The sequence below is a fragment of the Anopheles cruzii genome, chromosome X (genome assembly GCF_943734635.1).
Source record: "Anopheles cruzii chromosome X, idAnoCruzAS_RS32_06, whole genome shotgun sequence".
Taxonomy (NCBI): domain Eukaryota; kingdom Metazoa; phylum Arthropoda; class Insecta; order Diptera; family Culicidae; genus Anopheles; species Anopheles cruzii.
In genome coordinates, this window is record NC_069143.1 from 3,635,801 (window position 1) to 3,660,469 (window position 24,669).

Sequence of the window (24,669 nt, forward strand, 5' to 3'; positions counted from 1 at the left end):
TTAGAGCAAATGGTGGTAGGATGGGGATTATATTTGTAAAGGCTTTTTTCCTTGAATTGAAAAGTATGCGGACTTGTGCGACTGGACGGACTTGTTCGACTAACCGTAGGTGTATGACGCAGTATATTTGACTGTTCATGGTGGAGTAAGTGGTGATGGAACACAAATGGCGCCAAATCCATCAGATAGTTTGATAGCACTGGAATACAAAAAACCGAAACCGTTCCTGGAACCGTTTAAAAAACTTCGAAAGAAGTCAAAAATGGAAAACATAACAAAGGAAATAAACCAGATCAAATAAATACGTTTCAGTCATGGCGTCTATCTTAGTCGTTACTTTTATTTTACAACGTTTGAGCAACAATGTCTACGTGTACATGTGTTAAAACAGTATATTCCTAGATGGGATTTTGTGGTTTCTACTTTACTTATAGTCAACACTCGCCTTTTAGCTAAACGGTGTTAGTTATACAACCGTAACGACGTGTGTCGTAGTAACGGCTTTTACTCTACCCTTCATGTGTAGCATTAGCACTAGTTATCTAACAAGGCTTGATGCGGTTCTATCTACATGTATATTATATAGTGTACTACATAGTATATTTTTATGAAACTGCAAAAATGAAAAAAATAGAAAAAACGAAACAGCACTCCTCCCATGCGGTTGAATCAATGCGGGAGTAAGCCTGACTTCATCCGTTGCCATCGCTTGGGTTTAGCTAAGCTGCACAGACAACTTTGAACTTTTTTCTAGAATATTTTTCCTAGGCTCTGCGAACGCCGGAAGGGGTTCCAGCTGCCGGAGGTAAAGCTGCTGAGGCGCGTTTTGCCGAGCTTCGAACGGGACTTGATCGGCTTGGTGGTGGTGCCGGTCGGTGACGGTGCACCGGACGAGATACCGGACGAGCTACCTGATAGGGTTGAGATGGACCCCTTGCTGCAGTGGCTTGAAACGATTGGCTGGAATGTGAGAAATCCCGATTAGTCTGAGAGTCTGCCATCCAGTGGATGGAAAAGTCAACTGTACCTTTAGGTAGTTGCGATCCATCGGAGTGATTACTTTCAACTCGAGGCTCGTCCCGCAGTTCCTAATTAGCTTTAACAGCTGCTGCAGCGTGTACCACTTAACGTCATAGCCGCACAATTCCACGATGAAGTCGCCTTCTTTCAGGCCGCCGAGCTGCAAGAAAATAGTGACGTGCAGTTACGTAACTAGTGGAACGTAAAGCGTACAGTACCGCTGAAACTTACGTCAGCCAGGGAGTTGATTTCGACGGTTGCTATCATGACGGGTGCATCGCCTCGAACATTAAACCCAAAGCTGGCGATGTCGTTCACATCGTCGTTGACGGTACCCGGCCGTCCGACCTCCTCCTGCATTTTCAGGGCCCTGAAGTCGCGCTCCGACACGTTGCATACGTTCTTCAGACACACCTCACACGCCCGGTTGTCGTTATAGTAGTTTGTCTTGTTGGCACATTCGCCACAGCACCGCAAACCCCCGCCTAGCTGATGGCTGGCGGAAACGCTACTATTGGTACTGTAACTATTAGTACTGTGGCTGTGATTACCCTTGACCATGCCGCCCCGGTACTGTTGGCGATCAATCGTTCCAGCCACGTTGCCGCCGCCCCCACCCAGCATGAGAGTGTTGCTTTTTTTCTGCAATCGAACGCTGCGTGGGGCCGTCCAGTGCCGTCTGGCGGAGAAGACCGCGATCGGTCCGAGCTTCCGGAACGGATCTTCGATCTTGTGTGCAGTGAAGTCGGGCCCGGTTAGCGATATCGTAAACTTCGACGCTGTGTTCAGCGTCACGTCGACCAGTGGGTCGAGGTCAGACTCGTCGAGCGGAGTACTGTCCTCTGCTGCCGCCATGCAGCCGCGCTCCATCTCCAGTTCCTCGCTGGTACGTTCGTGCGCGTAGTTCAACACTTTCGTGAGCGCAATTTTGTTTTTGAGCTCACGGCACATGCGTTGCAACCGCTGGGCCTCCTCGTGGTTGGACAATGATTCACGCAGGTGAGCACGTCGCAGCGCCCTTGGGTCGAGGTCTGCATCCAGTGACGTTTCGTCGAAGATGAATGTGTCCTGTGACTGGTGGCTATGGTCTTTGCGTTGTTTGCCGGTGTTCGTGCTTCTGTCATTATTCTCTTTTATGCTCGACTCCGATGCTGCTGATACCGATTTGGCTGTATGGTAGTGTGCTAATGCTAAAAAGAGAACGGAATGTTACGGACGGACAGTTATGGACAGTTGAGGAGCCAAGTAAGGCAAAGACAAGGCGGCCCAAGGCAAAGTAGAGGCACTATTGTGCTCAGATAGATTTATTGCCACATAGATTTGTCATAATTGCCTACCTTTATAGTATTCTGACTTCAGGGGCACTAGTCCAGCCCAGCACTCTGGCAGGTAGGTGTGTGCCTCGTTGCTATGGATTATCCGATGAATCTCGCGGTACTCTAGTGCTAGCTGGGTTGCTTCACCGGACAAATCTCGATGGCTCTGCGCCGGGGCAAATCGAAATATGAAACGACGCGAAATCGAAGTTAAATGAAAATCAAATTGAACTGAAACACATGCGAACACACACATACCTGTACACTTTCCAGCTCATTCGTATACTTTTCTAATTGTAGCAGAAGCTTTTCGTACAAACACTCTCGGGCTTGCGCCAACATTAGAGCCACTAGTACTTCCAGCACCTACGAAAGCCAAAGAAGTGGAAAATGAAGCCAAACTTAGCTTCTGTATTCCGCACCCCGCGGTTCCAATGCTACCTGTGGTTTAAGGTCCATCGAAGGAGCGTTCGTGAAGGTATCGAAGATATGCCGGAACACGCCAGCCGCACGTAAAAAGTTATCAACCGCCGCATCGAGGCCCAGCTCGGACGATCGGTCCTGCTTGGCGCCGATCTGCGTATAAATGGCGGCCAGGTTGAACAGTATGCATGCTTTCTCGAATGCTACGGTCCGCTGGCACGATGGCACTCCTGCAATAGAGGGTAATTGTAATGAGCTCTGGTGCTGTTAGATGACCAACGACTGCTGCTGCTACTGTGACCAAGCCCAGTGCGACCGAATGCCAACACCCTCTTTACGCACCCGTAAGTGAGTCATACCACTCAAAGTACACGCCCAGGTTCCGGTCCGGCGGAAAGAAGCGCCTCTCGACGTAATACAACAGATTGTAGTAGCGGAATAGCAGTGACACGCCTTGCAGATCTCGGGTCGGTGTTTTGGCGGCCTGCGCAATCGTGGCAACGCAAAAAATAAATATATAAGCTGAATTCGTATTGAACGGCCATTGTCAGTTGCGGTTATGGGTCCTCTTACCTGTCTCGTGTCAGTAATATCGGCAATGGCGTCCTCGTAGGTGTGTGAATTTTCGCTGTAGTGCTCCAGAATGAAGTCCGAAAACGCTTCCATAAAGTTCACCTCTTTCGTCTCCTTTAAACCGAGTGGTATCATCGGTATGACGTAGTCCAGTCTGGTGGAGTATAACAAATAGCGATCACCTCGCATCAGGCCTTCATTCACACGCCCGTTGGCGTACCGCCCTTACCCATCGCTCTGGTAGATCTCCACCGACGAGTTGAGCTCCGAAAGCTGCTCCTTCAGTAGCTGTAGGTTCGAGTTGACAAAGCTCAGCTCGAGTGCGACCGTGTCCTTAAGCTTCTTATTCGTGGTCGCTTTGTACAGATTTTCGGCACCGGCCCGCAACCTTAGCTCCTTGTTGATCTCCTGGTTTAGTTTGCACCGCTTGTTCTGCAGCTTACCACGACACGTAGCTGCTCGAGGGTCAGACCCCTGGATAAGGAGACAATTGCAAAAAAGAAAAAAAAAAACAAGCCCTTGTCAGTACCATAAACAGTAAAATTCTGTCGAATTCCGTGTGGCCTGAGAGAAAAAATGGCAAAAAATCACGAGATTTCCTGTGAAGTGAAACGATAAGAGAAGATTGCGAGGCAAAGTCACACATAATAAAAAGCCAACTCGAAGATATACATATTGTGACTAACCAGGTGCCCATGACTCACATGGTGCAACCGATCTGGAGAGAGTTTGAACCGTACGTTATATTTGGTAATACCTGTTCCGTTTCAGGGTGATACCCAATGCTAATAACTGCTGGTCCCTTGATGGAAGAGAAGATGCTATGCCTGTGTCATTTTTTCCGAAGGACAACAAGTAGTTGAATAATGGTGATAGTCGTATCGATATGAGCAAATGTCGCCATAAAGTCTTCACGAGCCGATGATCGGGGTTTGGGTTTCCGCATTCCCCGTGCAGTCATTTCGAACCGTCGTGCATACCTAATCTGCGGGTTCGTCTGGGGACGACGATTATATATTCGATAGTTGCGCTATCGCTAGGCGCACCTTTACCGGATCCGTTACATAAGGGGTTAGCATATTGGAGATTTCTCTGTTTTCTAAATTTCACAGGGGGCCTACGATTGGAATGCGCGCGCGACAATACTCCCTTCGGGCACCCCCCGGGTTGGTTTTTTATGCCGTTGCTTTAGCCTCAGTTCGTTGCTCGCAACGTTGGCCCCACACATGGAATTGGAATCATAACGCGAATCTTTTCGCCTTGGGGTTATTAGGTGCCATTCTCATCTACGCAACCACTTTCTTCGTAGTCCACTGCTTGCTGCCCAGGTATAAGATACCGAACGAACAGGGAACCCCGACCGACCGTGTTTTAATTTGGCGACCGGACGGCCCGAAGATCGGTCGTTGGTTTGAGGGTTGGGGGGTTGGGTTAAGTAATCACAAATGGGAACTTGATTGTCGGCGTGCCGCGGCCGCGCAGATTGCGACGAAAGATGGACAACACAACGTTCAACACATCTTTTCACTTAAAGTTGGTCAATTGTTTCCAACGCCCGCCGGAAGTTCGTCGAATGGGCGATGGGAATTTTCTTTTCCATCCCGTACCGCTGGAGATTCGGATTCGGAGGTTTCACCGAGGAGACCGGAGGGAACTCAGCTCTTTCTGGTATTTTCTATCCTTTACCCCTGTTCGCCCCTCTTTGTGTCCCTTCGAGCATCAAATTATCTAATGATCATCCGCTCGATCTCGAGCTAATGACCAGGCGGCGAGTCAGAGTAGCCTTTGCAGGGATGGCGCTCGCGTACGATTACGCTATCGATGTCATCATAGTGTAACGCTCTTCCTTCTAGGGAGAGTGGGCATCCTGCGTAGCGTGTACAGCGTCCAGTACCGGTCCAGCTCTATCGGCAGGCCGCAAGAAACGCATTTGGGTCAGTGGCACACTATCAGTATCGTCCCAGTGGGCCCGCCGTGGGGAGACAAAATGGGACCATTGGCACACTTCACGGACCCAGCCAGCCCAGTCAGTCGTAACGAGAGTTTTGTTTGAAAATGGGCATCCTCGACGGTGTTTCTGACGGAACCGGTTCTCGTTCCAGCGCTACGCCGCCCGCTGGCTCCAAGCCCCCCAGAAGGTCCCCGAGTATCAACGGCGACGTACGGTGAAGCGGATTAATCGCGCACAGGTGAAGCCATTGCCGGGAGCCGGGTGGAGAACATTGGAGCAGCAGCAGCATCTTTGGCCATGCTTTTGTCGATCTCTCCTTTAATGTGTGGAGCGCGCCTGCTGCCGTTACCTCAGCTGGAGCGTCTACCAACGGAACGCTTCCAATTAGGCGTAGATCTGCGTCACCTTTGGCTACACCTTTCCGCCCCACCTTTCGTCGGCGGGCACAATGGCCACAATGCTCTAAGGTGGGGGAAAACGGTAATCGCACCGTTCTTCTCTGATTACCTCATCATCTGAAAAGAGGTGCCCTGGCGGCGGCGGCGGCGGCTGCGGGCCCTTGTTCGGCCCTTGGCACAGTTTGCGGAGATGGACGATGATGTGGAGACAACTATCCCCAGCCTCGTGGCAACACCGCTCCCCCTTTCTCTCTCTCTCTCTCTCTCTCTAGGTGACCTAGCTCCCCCCCCCCCCCCCCCCAAACCCCTGTGCCGAAGTGGCTTGACCGAGATCCCCGATTACGTCGAATATTCTGGAGCGAGTAACTGGTTTTCTACCTTGACGTAAGAGACGTGGGCCCAGTTGCGCCCGGCATCTAAGCCTTTCGCTACCCTACTAAACCCCGGTGGCCCCCTTTCCCGGGTGCCCCAGGCGCTTACGCTACATTACGCTTCTTGTTTGTTTTCTTTCGCTTGGCCTCCACTCAGCCTCCAGGTGGGGTGGCCCCGGAGGACAATAACAGAGGGTGCCACCAGAAAGAATAGTTTGGCTGCGGTGCGACCGACCTTAATCGAGGTGCACGAGCGCCGCACGTGCAGCTGGCCTTTTTTTGCTTTGCTTTGGGGACAACAAGCTATTGACAGGGTATTTTGACACCGCCAAGAGAAGAGAATCGACACTCGACTCCCAGTCGACGGAAGGAACGTATCGATGGCTCTAGGGAGGGGTGTGCCTGACGATTAAAATACAGCCTTAAAGAGACTGGGCAAAATATGGCCGAATCGATTCCATTTTCCTACCCACGGCAGCAGATATGAAGGTTTCGTCTGCCAAACGTCAAGCCAGATACCTGGTCAGATATTCAAGTCTATGAGGGACCTCGGTCGGAGCAGTAGACGTGTCTCTCCCGGTGCAGATTGGCAGCTAGGCATCTGACCGCTCGTAAGTCTCTTAAACGATAGTAACAACAACAACATCGCCGGGCAAAGTCCAAGGTCCTCTTACGGTAGAAATGGACGTCAACAGAATGATCAACCCCCAACATGAGGGTATCTGGGTATTTAGGAACCATACATCGCTGGAGCTTTCATTGTGACACACCTTTGTCTCCCCCTCTCTCTCTCTCTCTCCTCTTTCTATCCGCACAGCTCTAGCGGACTGGTGGACGGCGGACGAGAAGAGTGAATGTTTTTTTTTGCATCGTCACACTTGAATGATCACCTGGAATGCTGGCGCGGGGCGATGGTGCGCGACAACACAGGTCCGGCGCTCAGGATGTGCGCAGCATAATGGCAGTGGGCGCCGTGCCACAAACCATGCGTTTATCTCCACGGTGCATTTCCCCACAGCCGCCTGCCGCCGCTGCCGGCAATTTGATAGGGCAGGCGCGCATCCCGTAACATAAATCGGACCACGCTAACCACGACGACCGAGAGAAATCGATTTATGCATCCCCCCGCCCCACGTGAGTGTGTGTGTTTGTCTGCTTTCTTTATGTTTTATAAGTTGGCCATCGACCCCGTTCTTGGGCGTTGCGGCGAACGAGCGACGCTTTCCAGGCGCGCCCGCCCGGTGGCAAATCTGGGCGCGCCGCGAAAGAAAAGATACAACATTGAAGAGAAGAAAGAAAAAAAAAAAAGCAAAAGTAGAGAGATCTCTTGCGATTCATTTTGCGTAACATCGTTAACAGCTACGTGTAGCGCGAAGATAGGATAGGCAACCCTCGAAGGGAGCGGCGAGACGCGCAGCAGTATCACGGGCTCCCTTGGGCCGTAGCATAATAACAAGCCACTTTACGTTCGTTCCCAACCCTCTTCTGTTGCAAACTGTTTCTACACAACAGCGTCCAGCGTAGCTGTGTGGTGTCGTCCCCCCCACCCTTCCCCCATATTTCTACTCCCCTTTCATCACAATAGTCTTTTTGCATATTGCATATTTTCTACATGCTGTTTTTTCCTCTCTCGCTACTAATTCACTTAATTACAAGCAAGTGTAGCGAAGGCTGCAGCTCTAGGCGGTAGAGGCGAGGCTAGGTCGCCTCATCCTGGTGAGCTGCGCGTGCGCGATAGACTATGCCTATGGCTGACTGATTTTATGGCGCCATTGTTGCTGGATGCAGCAGTCACTTCGCCGGTTCCTGTTTCGCTTCCGTCAGCCTTCTGTACAGGGTCGAACGCACCTTCTACGCTGCACCTTCAAGGTCGGATAATAAAGTCGTCCGGATCGGTTCGCTGCTCGTGCCACTCACAGCGAACCAGCCATTCCGAAACGCCCGGTAGTCGGTACACTGCCCGAATCTAACGAGAGTATCTCTGATAAGACGGGGGCGGGCGACCAGCTGCAACATTTCATGGATTTTTATCTACATTTTCAATATGAGAAACAGAGGAAACCGCCCGGGACGCGCCGTTCATCATCGATCGCTGAATCCGTTCGGCGGGGAATACTACAACGCAGTAGCAGCTGGCAGGCAGGTGGCACAGGTCGGCGCATCTTGTACCGACTAACGGCGAAACCCCGTCACCGGAAAGGGGCGGGGCGGGCCCAGGAAGTTCACCTAGCCAATTCAGCCAACGCCAATGATCCGCTGCCGCTACCTTGCGCGTGTTTCATCCAATTTTGATCGACCCCTGGAACTGGAACCTGGCACCGGCAGGTGGCGGCAGGAAGGAAGCAACCGCCAGACCGCGATGGTGTGGCGTCGTTCTTCCCGAATTGGCCACAAGAAAGCCTGCGGTCCAAAATTCGCTCCGGGTTCGGTCTGGCGCTTCAGCAGCAATCTTTGGGCTTCTCTTCGGGTTCCCCCGCGAGAGATGTGAAAGCTCTTGGAACAACACCACCCATTTCCGCCCTAGTTAGCGGTTTAACCATTCCGCTGGCTTCGTTCCGCTGGCGTGGTGTGCTGGCCCAAGAATTGGCCGACCCCCCGCGCGGCGTAGCGGGTCTTGAGGTCGGGTACATTCTCGTGGATCCACAGCGGAGATCGAACGCGAGATCGAACGCGAGATAAAATGATCTTCATCCGCCCCAATCGGCGGCCTAGCCGTGAGTGCGTAGACCGAAGGATTGATACCTAAAAATATACGCAAACATAATTAGCTCCTAACGAATCCGGAGAATGTGGACGAGCATCTCCACCAGCGCCGGTTGGCCAGGATGCAGAGGAGAGAAAACGAGACGGACAATTGTCAAATCCTTGCCACAGCTCTCTGTCTGGACTGGCCTTTTCGGTTATTTATTTACTCAGCGGTCGGTTTCGCAGCAAAACATGCATACCGTTTACGGTTGGGGGGCCCCCCCCCCCCCCCCCCCGCCCTAGTTCGCTTCGTCGTCGAAGGTGAATCACCGGATATGGGTAGCCCGGTAGAGAGTCATGTAAAGTTTGTCGCGACGGGGTCGCTACCCAGTCTTACACTCATTTGCGGCTCTTTCGGACCGGCGGCCGATTGATAACCTTATTTTACAGTCACTTGGTACAGGCTTAGCCTAAGGTGATGTGAAGACGTCTGTGATGCTATCTGCGAGCCTAAGAGAAGGTACTGTTACCGGAGGGCGATAACATAAATATTGATGATCACTTCAAATTTGTTTCTATTTTGTTATATACATAAAAGTGAGAGGAGTTTTCCGAAATCCCGAACCAATCGCCAAACGCCAAACCACATACATCACCGAATCCTCCGATTCGGGCCAAAAACACCGACTAGGGGTAGAAATCGGAAAGAAGCCCATCATGAAGCACCGCGAAGCCGTCTCTGGTACAGCATCGCAGTGCTGTGACAGGTGGTAGTTGCTGTATGATTGCTGGGTACAGTTTTAACTCCTAGAATACACACCGGTTCGACCGGAACGGGTTCGCGTAGTCGAAGAAGAACCTTCACTTCTGCGCCTTTCGGTTTCTGTTCGTTTCTCCTTCTTTTTCCTGCTGTTGTTTAGCTTCTCGCCATTCGAACGAACAGTTCTGCCAGGTCTGCCCACTCCCGCGTAGCATTATACCATCATTACGCTAGGTGTGTGGTGGTGGTAAGCGGAAATTACAAACCTTGCGCACCGTTCGACGCTACAGTGCGCGATCTATCGGGATCGCAACCTCAGCTCTTCCGTCCTTTCTCTAAAGCCTGCCCCACTTAGAATCGGGAACAGTTGTATGTCTTCTAGCAGCGCCTCTGGTGGTCGGATTTCAAATGTTTTGACAGTTACTTCTTTAAACATTTGCAAAAACTGTTTTGCTTTAAAAATCGCAAAAACAATAAAATTCGCAAAATCAACTGTATATGCTGTTCTCCACCGTTTCCGGAAACGCAATACCGTAGACCGAGTAGATTTAGAGTAGGTTTCATATGAGTATGAGTAGTGGAACATATGACCGGCAGCTGAGCTGAAGGTAAATCCTGGATTCCCGGTTCGGGATATTGCACAAAAAATATGGTGCCAGCAGAAGTACTGTCCACAGGATCTGTCTACGAAGAGGCTACTGATCTTTCGTTGCATGTAAGCATCCAAACAAAACAGGACACTTAAGCAAAATGTAGTCGCTAAAACACGTGCTGGAAAGTTATACGAAAAGGTTCTGACGAGGTAAACAGGATGTTTGCTTATGGACAACGCACATGAAAATGGATTTTGGACAGCTTCCTAGACCAAAGTTTTATCTCGCCACAGCACTGGGAGATGTCCTCTCCAAGTTCAAATTTGTATTCGCCAATAAATTTGCACGGAAACTAATGATCTGGCAAGGAATTTGCACCTGTGGACGGGAACCAAGGTTTTCATCACAAACACGACGATGAACTCAACGCTGTACAAGGAAGAGTGCCTCAAAAAGCGAGCTCTATCATTTATTAAGTCACACACAGGTCCGGTTAAGTTTTGGCCTGATTGCTGACAATAAGGTGGATTTCATCGCAAAGGATATCAACCCACCAAATTGCCCTGAACTCTGCCCAATTGAAAATTAATGGGCGAAATAATCAACAAAAAATTGAAGAGGTGATGCGGGATGCTGCAGAGATGGCGAGAAATTGGAACAACCGCTGAGGTGGACCAGAAGATTGTGCAGAAAATGATCCGACATCCGACAGAATAAATTTCTGAAATTCTTCTCTAAAAGTACAATAAAATACCTTCGTTTTGACACCTTGCCATGTCCTTCCTAAGTCAAACCAACCCCGATATAGACCTAATTCAATTGTTCCCGATTCTAAGAGGACCGCGCTTTACTCGAATTCCTAGCGAAACAAGTTCAAGTACAAGTGCTCCCTTTCGTAAAATACTCAAACTTTGACGTCCTTTTCGTTTGTCGTTCATAGAGGCCGCTGCTGTGACGAGAAGGGGTGGCGGAAAAGGGAAGAATTCCTACCTTCAGCTGCAGGTCCGGCAAGTATCCCATGGTCCCGCGGTGGGAGCACTCCGTCGCTCGCGTTGATCGCAGTTGTTGGAGTGGAGTTGAGGCCGCGTGTGTTCTACCTACACCTCCACGATGTTCCTATTTGTCGCGCGTTGTTGTCGATTTGTCTACGCGCTTTCTACTCCGACACCGGCTTCGAGTGTAGAGTCACACGACGCAGCTGCGTGCGCCAACAATCATTTCGTCCACACGTTTATTTGCTTTCGCACACTACACACGTGCCTCGCTTCAAACTTTGCTGTTGTCCGTCCCGTACTGTGCCGTTAAAAACCAAAACAAACAACAAATGGATCACCGCTAATGTCAGGTGGCGATGTTTTGGCGATGTTTTGTGCGATGTTGTGACAGTGACACCGTCGCCCCGAAAGACTTTGCCGCCGTACAAAATGCAACGTGCCCTTGGGCCTTGGGTGCTGCGGACGAGCTTCCCCACACCACCACTACCACCGCTGCCCCTATTCAGCAACAACAGAACAGTGTGGTAGCGGCTCTAGGTGGCTCCTGCAGGAAGTTGCCTTAGATGCACAGCCGCCCCTTAAAGGCCCCGAAAGCTTTCTGCTCTGCAGGCGCATCCTGAGAACGGTCCAAGGTCCTGTCGCGAGGACACTTCCGCCCATCATCGTTTCGGTGCATCGGTGCAACAACCTCGACAACAAATCGAACCCGACCACATCGAGGAGTGCAGCACCTTTGGTTGGACCTTGCGCCATCCATGTTGGCTTGCTTCCCCGTTCCACGTCTGGCGCTGGCCCGGGGGTGCCCGAAGCAGGCAAAGGCGCAGCGCATTGTTTTTGCTTCGCAGCGCGCTGCGCAGCAGTGTAACGGGTCTACACCCCGGGGTGAGGAGCCTCCGGTGAGAGAACCCCCACCGGAAAACGCACCACAAAAGCCAGCCCAACCCTTTACACGACGGCCGCCGCCGCCGCCACACCGTGCCGTGCCGTGTGCCACTTCCCGCGTAATTGTGTACACCGCGGGCCGAGGGCCGCTCCGACGGAAGGGGTGTGAGTAGCACCAACAGCAGCAGTAGCAGTAGCGCATGCGGTCATTAACTGTTGTTTCCTTTAATGGATTTTGCTTCATTTTTAACAGTTGCTGCTCGGTGCGCGGACGCGCAATGCTCTGGGCCACGCCAAGGGGCCACTCTTCCGATTCCGATTTTCCAGCCCCTTCCCTGGTTCTCTCTGGGTTTTCGTTACCCACCCCGCCCGCCAGGCTGGTAAACATTTATGCAGCATCTTGCAGCGCACCCAAGCGGGGAGCTTCTAGTTGAGTATCTCTCTCTCTCGCTCTCTGTGTGTGTGGGAAAAAGTGGTATACTTTTTTTCCTTTCTATTGTTCTAGCCAGGGTCTTCGACCCACCCCGCCACGCCATGTTCCACCCATTCTGCAGGTGCTCCCACAGGGTGGTTTTTAGTTCAGGCGCACCGCTAATCGGCGGTTAGGGCGGGCGCCACCTGATGATGATGATGAAGATGACGAGGTATAAGCGCCGATGGGAATCTAGAACGCATCCAGTGGCGTACCGCCCAACCTCGCACCCTCGGAGGCTGTTCACATGAGAGCGCGCACCCAAGAGTGGAAACCAATATCCGGTGCGGGAAGCGCGCGTTCCGTTGCCCAAAACAGTTCTCCGGCAGTTCAAGGGTCTTCAACCTACTCTGGGAGTGACTGTTGGTCGAAGACAAGGTGGCAAGCAGCAGTTGCCGAAACCGAAAGAGGCAGAACACCACCCAAGTCAAGTGCACCCAAGTGCACGGGTAAACATCGCACGCCAAAAACAAACCCCCGGGCGGGTTTTTCGCCCTCTCCATATCGTTTTAGGAGGTGGAGTTCGGGAGAAAGTGTTCCATGCGTGTTGTTTTTAGCGAACGAGTCGGTTAAACCTAGGCGCGCGCATAATGTATGCTCACCGGGGGCCCCAACCAACCGGAACATACACAAACACACGGGTACACACGGGAGAATGTGAAAGGATTTTGGACGGACGATAAAAAACACACGGCGGGGCACACAATACGATGCTGAGGTGGGACGGGCTGGGCTTGATATCTGGGGTGCAGCCATCAGTAGCGACACTTGTCGCGGCGTCGTGTGTGACGTGGATAGCATAAGAAAGCCGCCTGTCAAGGCGCGCCCACAAAAGAACCTGGCTCACCCGGCAGCCCGGTTGTGCGGTTATGTAAATCGACATCGAGTTCCTCACCCCAAAAAGGAATGGGAACGTGATGGCCGGACGGATGGACCAGTTTTGGGGGTGGGTGCACACGATGGGCTAACGATAGGCACCAGAGGACAGACAGCTACAAGAGCTACGGCTGCTTCCGGTCGTGCTATGCTCAGTAGCTCTCTATTCGCTCGCGTCTGACTATATGTAGTTCTACGGAATTCTACGATCACTTCACCAGACACACTCCAGAAACTCCAGAAACACTGGACAAAACTACAGAATACGCTGCGCTTGGTTGCCTAGTTGGAGATTCGGTTGATCGATGAAGATTTGGACGGACACCACAGAAAAATGTCCACCAACGGACACCACCACTGCTGGTTGCTGTCAGGGTCACGGTTCGCGGGAAGGTGTTTTAGTGTGTCCAGTGGCACAAAGCCCCCCCCCCCCCTCCCCCCGGTAGCCATGTGTTTAGCCATCTGTAACGTGGCCCCAAGCCATCGAGCGAACAGCGTGTCACTTCCTCCTCGCGGATTAACGATACCGATGGCCCACCCCCACCCTTGACTAGTCGAAGAAGTGGGCGCCAAAATGCACCACGCCGCGAAGCCAACACTTTTCGTAGTTCGTATACCACGGCGCTCCACAAAGACACCACACCGATATTATTCGGATCGCGCGCGCGATCGATCTATTCTTCTCGGCGACGTTTCAAAGTCAATGCTAGATGCTACCGGACCGCGACACAACACTCGACGCAGTACCTCCGAATGCTCCACACTCTAGCGATCGCCACTAGACCAGACCAGACCAGACACCAACACCCGACCGCTCGAGCGAAAGCTTCACGAAGGAGTGCGCTCAGTCGCCTCGGAAGCGGTGCCACTCGGTGTGTCGTGGTTGTGGAACGGGAAATCGGACGAGCTTCGGAGCGCGGAGGGACCGCGGGCCGGACGGATGACTAGTGTTCCGGGTCGGAGACGCAGGAGGGGCATGCGGGGGGTGGTGAGCTAAGTAGTGCAGCATAATATAGTATAGTAGCCCCCCCCTCCAAGCCATTCCCGATGATACACTGCATAACACATCATAAGCGGAGGCAACAGCTGTGGAAGACCAACAAAGAGAGACAGAGAGAGGGGGGCAGAGGCAGATAGAGAGAGAGCGGGAACGCTGCGGGAAGAAAGAGCCCTGACAAAGACGAAAAAAAGGGAGAGAAAAAAAACAGAAAAGAAGGAGAAGCGAAGAGAGAGAGAGAGAAATCGAAAGAAAACGGCGCAGGAAAAAGTTGCGTGTGAAGCGAATGCTTCGGGCGCGCGATCTGCCACTGGGCTCCTACTTATCTATCTCTCTCTCTCTCTCTCTCTCTCTCTTTCTCTCTCTCTCTCTCTCTCTCTCTCTCTCTCTCTCTCTCTCTATCCCCCCCCCCCCGCCTCCTTGCTTGGGTTTCGGGTGAACGGGTTTTCCTCGCGAACTCCTGAAGGGGGGGGCCCGAAAAGAAGGAGAAAAACAGGTCATTCCCCACACTGCATTGTGTAGAGGGCCGCAGGGCGGCGGCCTCATCACCAACATCATCCAGCCGACCAGCAGCATAACAACATCCGGCCGCCCATGAATCGATTATGCTGACCGCAGCAAATCCAGCGCAGCGAATGGACACAATCGCATTCCGATGTGCGCCTATAACAACAACACCCGCGATGAAGGTGGAACACCTTTTTCAAGGTGTGCAAGAGTGTAATAAAACAATCATAGCTACGATTCGATTGGACCGTGCAGCTCCACCAACTCCCAGACCAAGACCGCATTACCGCGCAGTCTACATGAGATCCAATCTGCGTCTGGCTGCGATGTAGAGGAGGTTCGTCTAAAGTGCACTTCTTCTTGAGCCCATATGTGCTACTCACCGACCGCGTGACAACTGGCCTTCGAAGGCCAGTGTGAGTCAGTATTCCGGTGGCGCTTTCTTTCGCCGAAGCCGAAAGCTTAATTGTCGCACTCGTGCGCTGCTGGACGTGAAATTAGAACCGACAGCTAGGCCAGACGTCGAACGTCCGAACGGAAGCATCACACCGCGGGGCCAGTGTTTGCATTGCGCGGGGACCCAAATTTTCCAACTCTTCTCCGTGACGAGGTCAGTGGGTTACGTCCGATTGAGCATTTCCGTCCGCGCGCACCCCACTCTATTACCGTGGCACGCACGGCTCTTGAGGTTGCGGTACCACCGCCCGGCACGGCCTCATCTGCGTACGGCAAATGACCGATGGGAGGTGGGGGGTTCGGATTCGACCATTCACCATCCGCGTCGCAGTCGCATTCGGTGCGGATTTCTTGGCGATCATCCGGCGAGCGGACTTGTTTTGGTCGCTGGCATTTACCGAGCACTTGGCGTCTAGTTTAAGGACTGTCCAGTTATAGGGACTGTCTAGAGGGTGTACAAAAGGCCTGGGTCGGAAAACTCGGATCACTTTTCAGTCGGTGTCGCTACCAGCAATTACTCCAATCAGTACAGGGCCAAGATACGGCGGTTGCTGGCTAAGTGAGCACACACAGAAACCGGTGACCATCCCGTTCAATAACCCATTGTCAACGATTACGCGGACCTCCCAGCGCTAGGGGTGTGCCCGTGATCAGAAGTTACCATCCCCAGAGTCCGAAGTCCGGATCTGGGGATGGTCTCCACGCCTTTGCGGGACAGCTCAGCTCACCGTTCGCCCCCGGGGAGTGTATAATTCTGCTCGTTACCTCCGTCCGTTACGATCCCTCGTGCATCGCACCATCATAAAATAGAAAATGATTATGGTGATGGTGGTGGTAGTGGAGGAGCGGTGCGGCCTGAGGTTCCTGAGCTCTCGCTCGATCGGACTCATGTGTCCAGCAGTGTGTGCCTGGTGCTGGTGATGTGGTGTGGTGTTGGTCGAGAAAATCCATCAATTCTGCGAAATTCAATCAATTTTAGGCTCCACCCTGCTAGAGCCATCTTTCTGCCACTGGTGAGGCCACTCAGTGTGCCCCGCTTCTTCTCTAGCCGTTGTTGAACCCCGGGCGGCTAGAATGTCGTGCACGGAGAGGCCCTGATAAATGCCTGATACCTGCCTGATTCACAGGTCGATCGTGGCGTTCTTCTCGTCCTCTTTGTTTGGTGGAAATTCCGAATCCAATCTCGTCGCTAGTCGGTTCTTCGCGTGCCACGCCTAGTAGAGAGCGGCATCGGCATCGGTGGACCCTCTCGTTAGCGTTTTCCGCCTCAGACCGCGGCGGTGTGACGGTTAAGTGGCAGGCTAACACGGTGTAGCGTAAAAATTGATTCGGATGATCCCTATCACTCCCAGCCGCGATCTGTGCTGCGCCCCACCGAAGCTGGCAGAATACGGCGAGGGAAACAGGAAGCACCCATTGTCCAGAGTTCATCGCACCACTGGTGATCAACAGTTCCACTACTGTGCGCTGTAGTACAGAACTCTTCTGAGTTTTGATGTCCAAAACAACACGCCTGATAGGTCGATCAAAAACTTCATACAAAAGTCTACATAAACTAGTCCCGAAAAGGCCTGTCAGAAAAATCCTCTGTAAACTATAACCTAACCCATGAGACGCGGGAGGGGCACCTTGAACCAATTCTTGGAGAAAAAAGAGACATTAGCCAAAAATCATCAGCAAAAAAGGTGAAGTCTGTCCAGGGAAAGTGATCAATCGGTAGATAGTGTGTGACCTTGAACGAGTAAAATACCCCACCCACACGATCAATACTGCAGAGGGAGAGGGGACTAGGAACCGTGGGGTCGAGCGGCTTCTTCTTATGTAGACTGTTCCACTTGCAGGATGACCTGGCTGCCAGCAGCTGTCATGGCGCGGTGATGGAATGTTAAGTTTTCGGTTCAAACATGAACTGAAGCGATCGCCGGCCGAGACAGGCAACGCCCAAGTTAACACAGACATTCGGTTTGAACTGACAATGGTCCGGCGACCAAGTGGCGTCGCCATCCGGTCACAGTCTTGAGGGGCGGTAACACGAAACTGCTCCTTAAAAATTGGATCAAATTTCGTGCCACACAGTTGGTGCACTCTCTGGTCAAGATTAATGCGAGAATGTTATTAATTTTGAGAAGTGTAATCTATCCACCCGAAGCTAGAAAAACATGATACACTTGTCGCTCGTCCGTAGATTATCCGTCTCGTTGCCGCGACTAACCTGCCCGAAAGACGTCAGTTCGAGGGCGTTAAGTAATAAATAATAACAAGGGAAAAACAACTCTGTGTACAGTTTCAATCATTGACAGCAAAATATTTACAGTGGCGCGCAGCCACAAAACCTGCCCTCAACCTGCGAGCTCTTCTCTGCTAACACCAAGCATCAACAGCATCATTCCAGCCCCTGTCGCAGATGAAATCAGTCATAGATAAAAAAGGCGTACGAAGAGTTGAGAAAAATAAAACCGTTGCCGAACAAATGAACTATCTACTATAGGCGGGAGTTTTCGAAGGCGTTTCACTTCGTAGTGTAAGCTTTCGCTAGCGCGTTATACCTTTGTTGTAGATGTCGCCATGTGCCGGCCCATCGCGGACTGGGCGAAAGCGACCATCAATATTCCTGTCAGTTTCGGTTAGCCACGCCAAGCCTCAGCCACTGTGCATCTCCCATCAGAAGCTGGGCCCCGTCACGGCAAGTAGGTAGAGTGTGTCCGAACACCCGAGTCCGCTGATTCGCGAAACGAATCCCCTGCTGCATTCGGTGCACGTTCACGGATGCATAAACCGCACGAACCGATCTTCTCCCAGTGCCCGGCGCCGGAGAAAATGGGTGCTACAAGCGAAATAGAAAAGATTAGTACATCGCCTCTACCAACAACAGCTCTCATTCGGCCCTATATTCGCACGGTCTGCAAGAAGTGCAAGATCTGCGTGTTGTGGGGAACGTTCTCTGACAGGAATTGTGCAAATAAACAAAAACCAAATTGACAGCCATCTGTTTACACAACCCGGTTTTTGACTTGCAAACCTGGTATAGCCTGCATGGCCTGATCGAACTGTTCAACACCACCGGCACCATGCAAACCACAGAAACTCCTCCAGCGCACAATAATTATGGTACATTTTATGATAGCGCCTATCAACAACATGCTGGCATATCGGCCCACCTGTTCGGTTTGCAGCCAGCGTCGCTCAAGTCACCGTGATGCTCGCTGTAGGCACATGGCACACGGCATATTTAAACAAAGGCCCAACCTCGGCTTCGGTTTCCATGTTTGTTTTTCCGACGCCCGATGTACCACCATTCCCGATGTAACATTTGTAACACGGTTGTGCAGGTGTTTGCGCTAGGCGGGGCCGGGGCAACAACCAGCAAGCCAACAGGAACCTCTCCGGCAGGCAGCGGGTGAGCCTTGAGCCAGGAGGATGTCGCGCTCGCGCCCGCGGTTCAAGGCCTAGAAAGTTCAATAGAAAGCGAACGGCGGCTGGCATCGGGGATGCCAACGCCCGAAGGTGCCCTCGCCGGGAGTTGTACCGCCCCGGACGACCCGAGGTTGAGAGGTTGCCCCCAGACAAGGTTGCTGACAGCACGATGTAGTTGCAGAACTGTAAGCCGGTCGCGAACTGTTGTCGTACGTTATCTTGGCGTGATTACGCTATTGCGCACCACACTGTTGATGGCGCCCGCCTTGGACGTGGTTCGTGTGAGTAACCACCGGCCGGTTCCCGGGAAGATGATTTGCGATCCTCACGCACCTAGAGACAACGATCAATAAAATCACCGCTTTATGACCCTCTTCCTTCGTTTACGATTGGGAGGGGGATCCACGAGCTGGAGCTCATAACTAGGGAAACCACGGAGCCAGACTCCGGGTGCCGTACCTCGTAAGGAATGTGTAAGTTGTTGGGGGGAAAAGATACCCGAGCCTGTGTCACGTGCCACGTGCGGACGACTTCCCGACGTCACCGACAACGTGCCGGTGACCATGTTGACGTGTTGATCACGTGTAGGCGTTATTAAGCTTCTGCACAGTCTGCTAGACTGCTAGAACGTAAGTGTTGCCTATTAACGCAATTAGACGCCACCGACATATCCACGGCGATACTGAGACTTCTTTGCACAGACACAGACTGATTTTACAAAATTTTGCGTCGATTCAAATGTGCTGCCGTAGACACACCATTTTACGCAGCGCACGGAGTACGCGGAAAGGTTGTGTCACCTGCCATCCCAAGCCCAGAACGCTCCAGAAGGTAGTCGTCACGGCGCGTAATTTGTTGGCGTAAAATAAACGAACCCGTCGTCGTCGTCGTCGGCCGCCCGCCGTGTGTCTCGCGAGAAGCTACGGGCGTTAGTCATTCAGTATTTACGACACACACCGTAGCAGGTTGCGGCTGCTATGCTCTGTGCCCGGTCGCAACTAAAAACCCGAACCCGAACGCGGCGAGAAAAACGAGAAAACAAGCAAGAAAAGAAAACCGAAAAAACAAAGCTTGTAAATGCGACCGACGGAATTACAAATGATGCATTGTTTCCCGGTTTCTTCGACGACGGTTGCATCGGTGTTGCTGTAGGTGTGGGTGGCGCTGGTGGAGAAACCAAACGGGATTGTCTCTAGCTGACCTCGCCTGTATCACCGGTACCACCGGTAGGCATTCCACAGCCATGGTGATTCTCCTAGTGACTTATTGCGTAAGAAAGACAGGTACTGCTCCGAGCTACTGGACCACGTTGTTGGAATATCGTCCAAAGTTTTATAAACTAGAGACCGAGGGTGCGACATCGGGAACTATGGAACCCACGGCACCTATGGGACAGAGTTAACAGCGAGAAGGCGAACATTCTTTGGATTTCGAAGTGCCAACTTGCACCTTGCATCCCACAATGTATCGTAATGATTTTACCTTCACGTGGGGCAAATACATTCGGCTTAGGTTAAAATCCATGGATACCTACAGGGGGGACACGTTACGCGGTGTCGGTGACACTATCTAATCGGGGCCCCCGCAACAAGGGCGCCGAACATTCCAGAACGGACGGGAAATGCCAAAAACAACCTCAATATCGACCCCGTCACAACACGCAATTTCCCATCAAGTGTGCGAAACACGCGGCGTTGGCGAACAGTTACCCGAAAAACATATCCACCTGATAGCGAGACAGAAGGAGGCACCACACCATGCCACGATATCTAAAGACGGGCGGCTAACGGCTGTCGTTTGCGTGCGTCACGGGGACTGTGCTGGACCTCGGTAGCTTCCGATGGGTTATTAAAGTAATTGAGATTGTGATGATGTGATTTAGCGGACTTACGGGGCTAGAGACTAGAGGTATCGGCCCGGGTCCGGGACCCAGGCTGATCGTGTGTTGTTACATTCGTAGCGCTAGAACCCCTAGGTCTAGATCGCAACCTTCGACACTCGACCTTCCGGAGCCCACTTCCGGTCAATGGTTTCCGGGGCCTTTGATAAAACCATCGATAGAACGTGGCGTCAGACAACGTCCGTCCCTGTGTGTTAGGGCTATTGTAGAACATTGCAGAATTGAGGAATTGGAGCCCGATAAGGCTGCCGCATAAGGCAGAGCGCAATTGGAGTACCTTTTTCTATACCAGATTTTTTGCCAGATCTTTCTGGCGTCTTTAAGCTGCTGTGCACAAGACTTACCCGCATGAAGCAGAACGACGGTGGATCCGATTTGCTGCCTTCCATAATTGGAGCCCGATGATCTCTGATCAGCCCCCTCGCGGGGGTGGATGTGTTCGAGCTTGCGACAGACCGTTTCTCACCCGTGCGTCTGTGGCAAACCTTCCACACCTGGGCCGGGCCAAGCAGAACCAGCTGAGACCGTTGGGAGGGCGTGGGAGCGTAACTTCATGCTACAACAGTGCCGCCTTTTCCAGTGCTGGAAAACACTGGGTTTCCGCCGCCGTTGTGGACTCGCGGGAGGGAGTTTTGGTTGATTGTCAAATGTTGACTCGTTATTGGCTGCACCCGTGGACGCCCTAGTACACGCAGACGGTCGACAATGCTACCGCCGTAGAACGGAAATGATTCGGAAGCGAACCAGGCTATCCACTTTCAAATTCGTTTCGAGCTCAACAGAACTCAACAGTTGTCAGTCGCAGATCGCACTACTTAGAACTTCGATATTGAGTCATCGCAATAGCGCGCGCGCGCGCTTAAATGACGTACAGCTAATTCCGTAGTGTGCTGACACAAAAACCGACCTAACGAACCCACGGAGCTAGTAAGTACTCCTACAAGACCGAACAAACGATAACACTTCTATCGCTTTCTTTAGATATCCTTGCCGGGATTTGGGCTGGCCACGACATTCACGGCACCGGCATCGGGACCACCGACACGCACATTCATTTCAAGACGTCCCACCGCACTTGACAGTCGCGAGGTTTAATCAACAACTAACGACAGAGCCCGCGTGTTACGATACCGATGCCCGCGCCGCGCCCGACAAAACACTCCGCTCGCACACCACCACGTTTCCACGCTACGTCTCGCACACTCTCTTAGTACCATCGCTGGAGGAGGGCGCGAGAGCGAGGGAGTGTATAATGCGCTCCCGGAGGTGCCCCGCCCGCCCCCCCCCCCCCCCCCACCAAGGGGCACAGGGTGCAGCCGGAGATAGGCTACCTAACTAAAGTCAGCTGCCTAGTGCACCGCCGTACCATGCTTGCATAGAGTTTGGGTGACATCCAGGCTCGTTTATGTTCTGTTCATGCGAGGAACTACATAACGACATCAACAACAGCCGTCGCCAAAACTGCATGGCCATGGCGCCAACTTCAATAGCCAAGAACTTTGTATAGAAAAAGAAATCCCACAACATGAGGGAGCGCGTGTGCATCCAGCGTAGGTTGTCGTATTGTTTTTTAAGCTGTTACTTTGTTTCAACTAGTTTAGATTAGTTAGTAGACCTAGGTATTGTAGTGTCTTTTTAAAGCGATGGTGTAGTGACTCGGATCCGTAACTGTCTTTAATGGTTCGATGCCTTTGATTTCTTTAATGCTTTAATGTGTACGAAGTAAGGTTACTGTATTAGCAGGTTGCTGGGCCAGGTTCATTACAGGAATTCCACAAGAAAAGGTGTCCGTCCTCCCCAAAATAACTGACTGTTCCCCTTAATTTGAAACTCAAACGGAAACTCAAGCGTTTTCTCGAGCGTCATTTTGCTATAGCTTTCTCTTTCTGCCTTCTCTCCTGTTGCTATCTGCTTTCTCTCTTGCTATAGCAAAATGACGCTTCGAGTAAACGCTTGAGTTTGAGTATCATAATAAGGGGGTGTATGGGGGACTGTATGGTGCGTTGTCCATGATTCAGTCCATGCAGTTCATGGTATTAGGTTGGGGAAAAAGAATTCCATTATTTTCTCGGTAGATGATCGATATCTCGTGAAGTATCGATCGTACAGTGTCAAGTTTAGGCTTGTTTTAAAGCTGATACTTTACACTTAAAAAGATGCTTTCACTGTTTATTGTTTGTTCCATTCGTTTGTGAGTTATGGGGTGTAAACAATGGAAGTCACCAAAGAAAAAATTGGGTATATTTTACAGTTTTTCTTTGGAAAAGGCGAAAACTCAAGTTAGGGCGCAGAAATTTTGCATGGTGTTTATGGTACCGATTCTCTAACAGCTAGCTACGTGAAATGTCAGCTTCGTTGACCCTATTCAGTTATTTTTATGTTAAAGCCTAAGGAGACATATCATCGAAAATGTCGACAAAATCACAGAAATAATCAAAGTAGATCGGAATGTTAGTAATCAGAGCATCGCCCAGGAGCTGAAAATTAACTATCAAATAGTTTTAAGGCATTTGCGCAAAGCTGGATTCACAAAGAAGCCCGATGTTTCGGTGGCACACCAATTAACACTAAAAAACGTGATGGATCGAACTTCCATTTATGCAATTCTGGGCAAACGAAATGAACTCGAACCATTTCTTAAACGGATGGGTACTGGGGATGAGGAAGGGGACACATACGACAATACGGTGTGAAAATAATCGTTGTTTAAGCGTGGTGAAGCATCTTAACCGGTGGTCAAACCAGGACTCACGGACAGGAAGGTTCTACTGGGTAAATGGGGGGACTTGAAAGGGATCGTTTATTATGAGTGGCTTTCGTGTGGCTAAATACTAAATTCAGATCTCTACTGTCAACAACTGTACCGTTCGAAGCCAAACAACAATTGACCAAAAACAACCAGAATCGGCCAACGGTTTTGTGTTCTACCAGGACAACGAAATATCACAGATGTCTTTGGCGACTCGCCAGAAAGTCCAGGAGCTTGGTTGGGAAGTTTTAATGCATCCGCTGTATAGTCCGGACCTTGCACCAAGAGATTGACACCTTTTTCACGCATTACAAAATTTGTTGAATGATGAAAAATTGAGATCAAAAACAAGATTGTGAAAGGGTATTGCTCAAATTTTTTGCCAAAAACGACTAAGCTTTCTTCAAGAGCATTATGAAGGTATTTTGAAAAAGGCAACAATTTCTCCAATAAAATGATGCATATTTGACGCAAATCGGACCATTGGAAGTATCTTAAATAAAGTTTAGAATTTCATTAATTTTGAATTGAATAATGGACCACTTTTTCCCCAACCTAATATTTTAACGAATCTGGCCGACGTTTAAAAGCATAACCTGATAACCTTAGTACGAAGCGTTTTTGCTCTACGCTGTAGGTGCAGCGTAGCTTTTCAATGCCATTAGAGATAATCAACGTTCGGTGTGGCCAAACACATGGTTTGCCCGGTAAGCTCTAGAATAAAAAATGCAGGTACGGCCATTCATTTTTGTTATGTTCCAGCTTTCCAAAGTGAAATTGTCATTGCAAAGAACATACAGTAATCACGTCGCACGTGAAAATTGTGTCGTACCTCAACCGATTGGCTCGATCGATCGAAGAAAATAATAAATTTTGAGTACCATTTTCAATATTGTTGCTCCGTTCATTGATTCCCTGAAGTGCTGCTGGTAGGTAAAATGTATGCCGTTGCCATTTTTGCGAAATATTTGAAACCACAGAGACAAGTTTTGATCTGCTGTTGCTTTCTGTAACGTTTTGTTTTTCATTGCGGACGGGGTTGACGGCGACTGCGTCAACCTCTTCTGTCACGGACGGGCCATGCTTGCAAAACCGCGGCCTAGTCGCTAGAAACGTACACCCTTTCTAGCGTACCAGGCTCGAAGCACTGCATAATGTATTTCGTTAGGTGCGGCATTACAAGTTGGAAATGACGGGTGTGCCTCTACGGTCACGCTTCTCATGCGGGGATTCTCTAGACAAACCGGCCCTCGATGGAATATACGCACCTGTTTCTAGTTTTCTATTTCCCTCTTTTCTATTTTTAAATAACCTGTCTCTCTCTCTCTCTC

General features: G+C 51.0%; 1 protein-coding gene across 2 annotated transcripts; it reads right to left on the reverse strand.

Annotated features, from left to right (window-relative positions):
* Positions 1–327: 327 nt before the first annotated feature.
* LOC128272885 (rhophilin-2) lies at positions 328–21,106 on the reverse strand. 2 transcript variants are annotated; one of them, XM_053010771.1, is made up of 10 exons: positions 20,934–21,106; positions 3,562–3,806; positions 3,333–3,486; positions 3,102–3,243; positions 2,778–2,989; positions 2,595–2,702; positions 2,358–2,502; positions 1,252–2,210; positions 1,028–1,180; positions 328–960 (listed from the first exon to the last, which is right to left on the reverse strand). In XM_053010771.1, exons 1-10 carry the CDS (start codon positions 20,976–20,978, stop codon positions 751–753), a joined length of 2,373 nt encoding a protein of 790 aa, XP_052866731.1. In that variant the 5' UTR covers positions 20,979–21,106; the 3' UTR covers positions 328–750. The 2 variants fall into 2 exon arrangements, with proteins under 2 accessions (XP_052866731.1, XP_052866739.1); XM_053010779.1 differs by lacking the exon at positions 20,934–21,106 and adding an exon at positions 11,081–11,110.
* Positions 21,107–24,669: the final 3,563 nt, after the last annotated feature.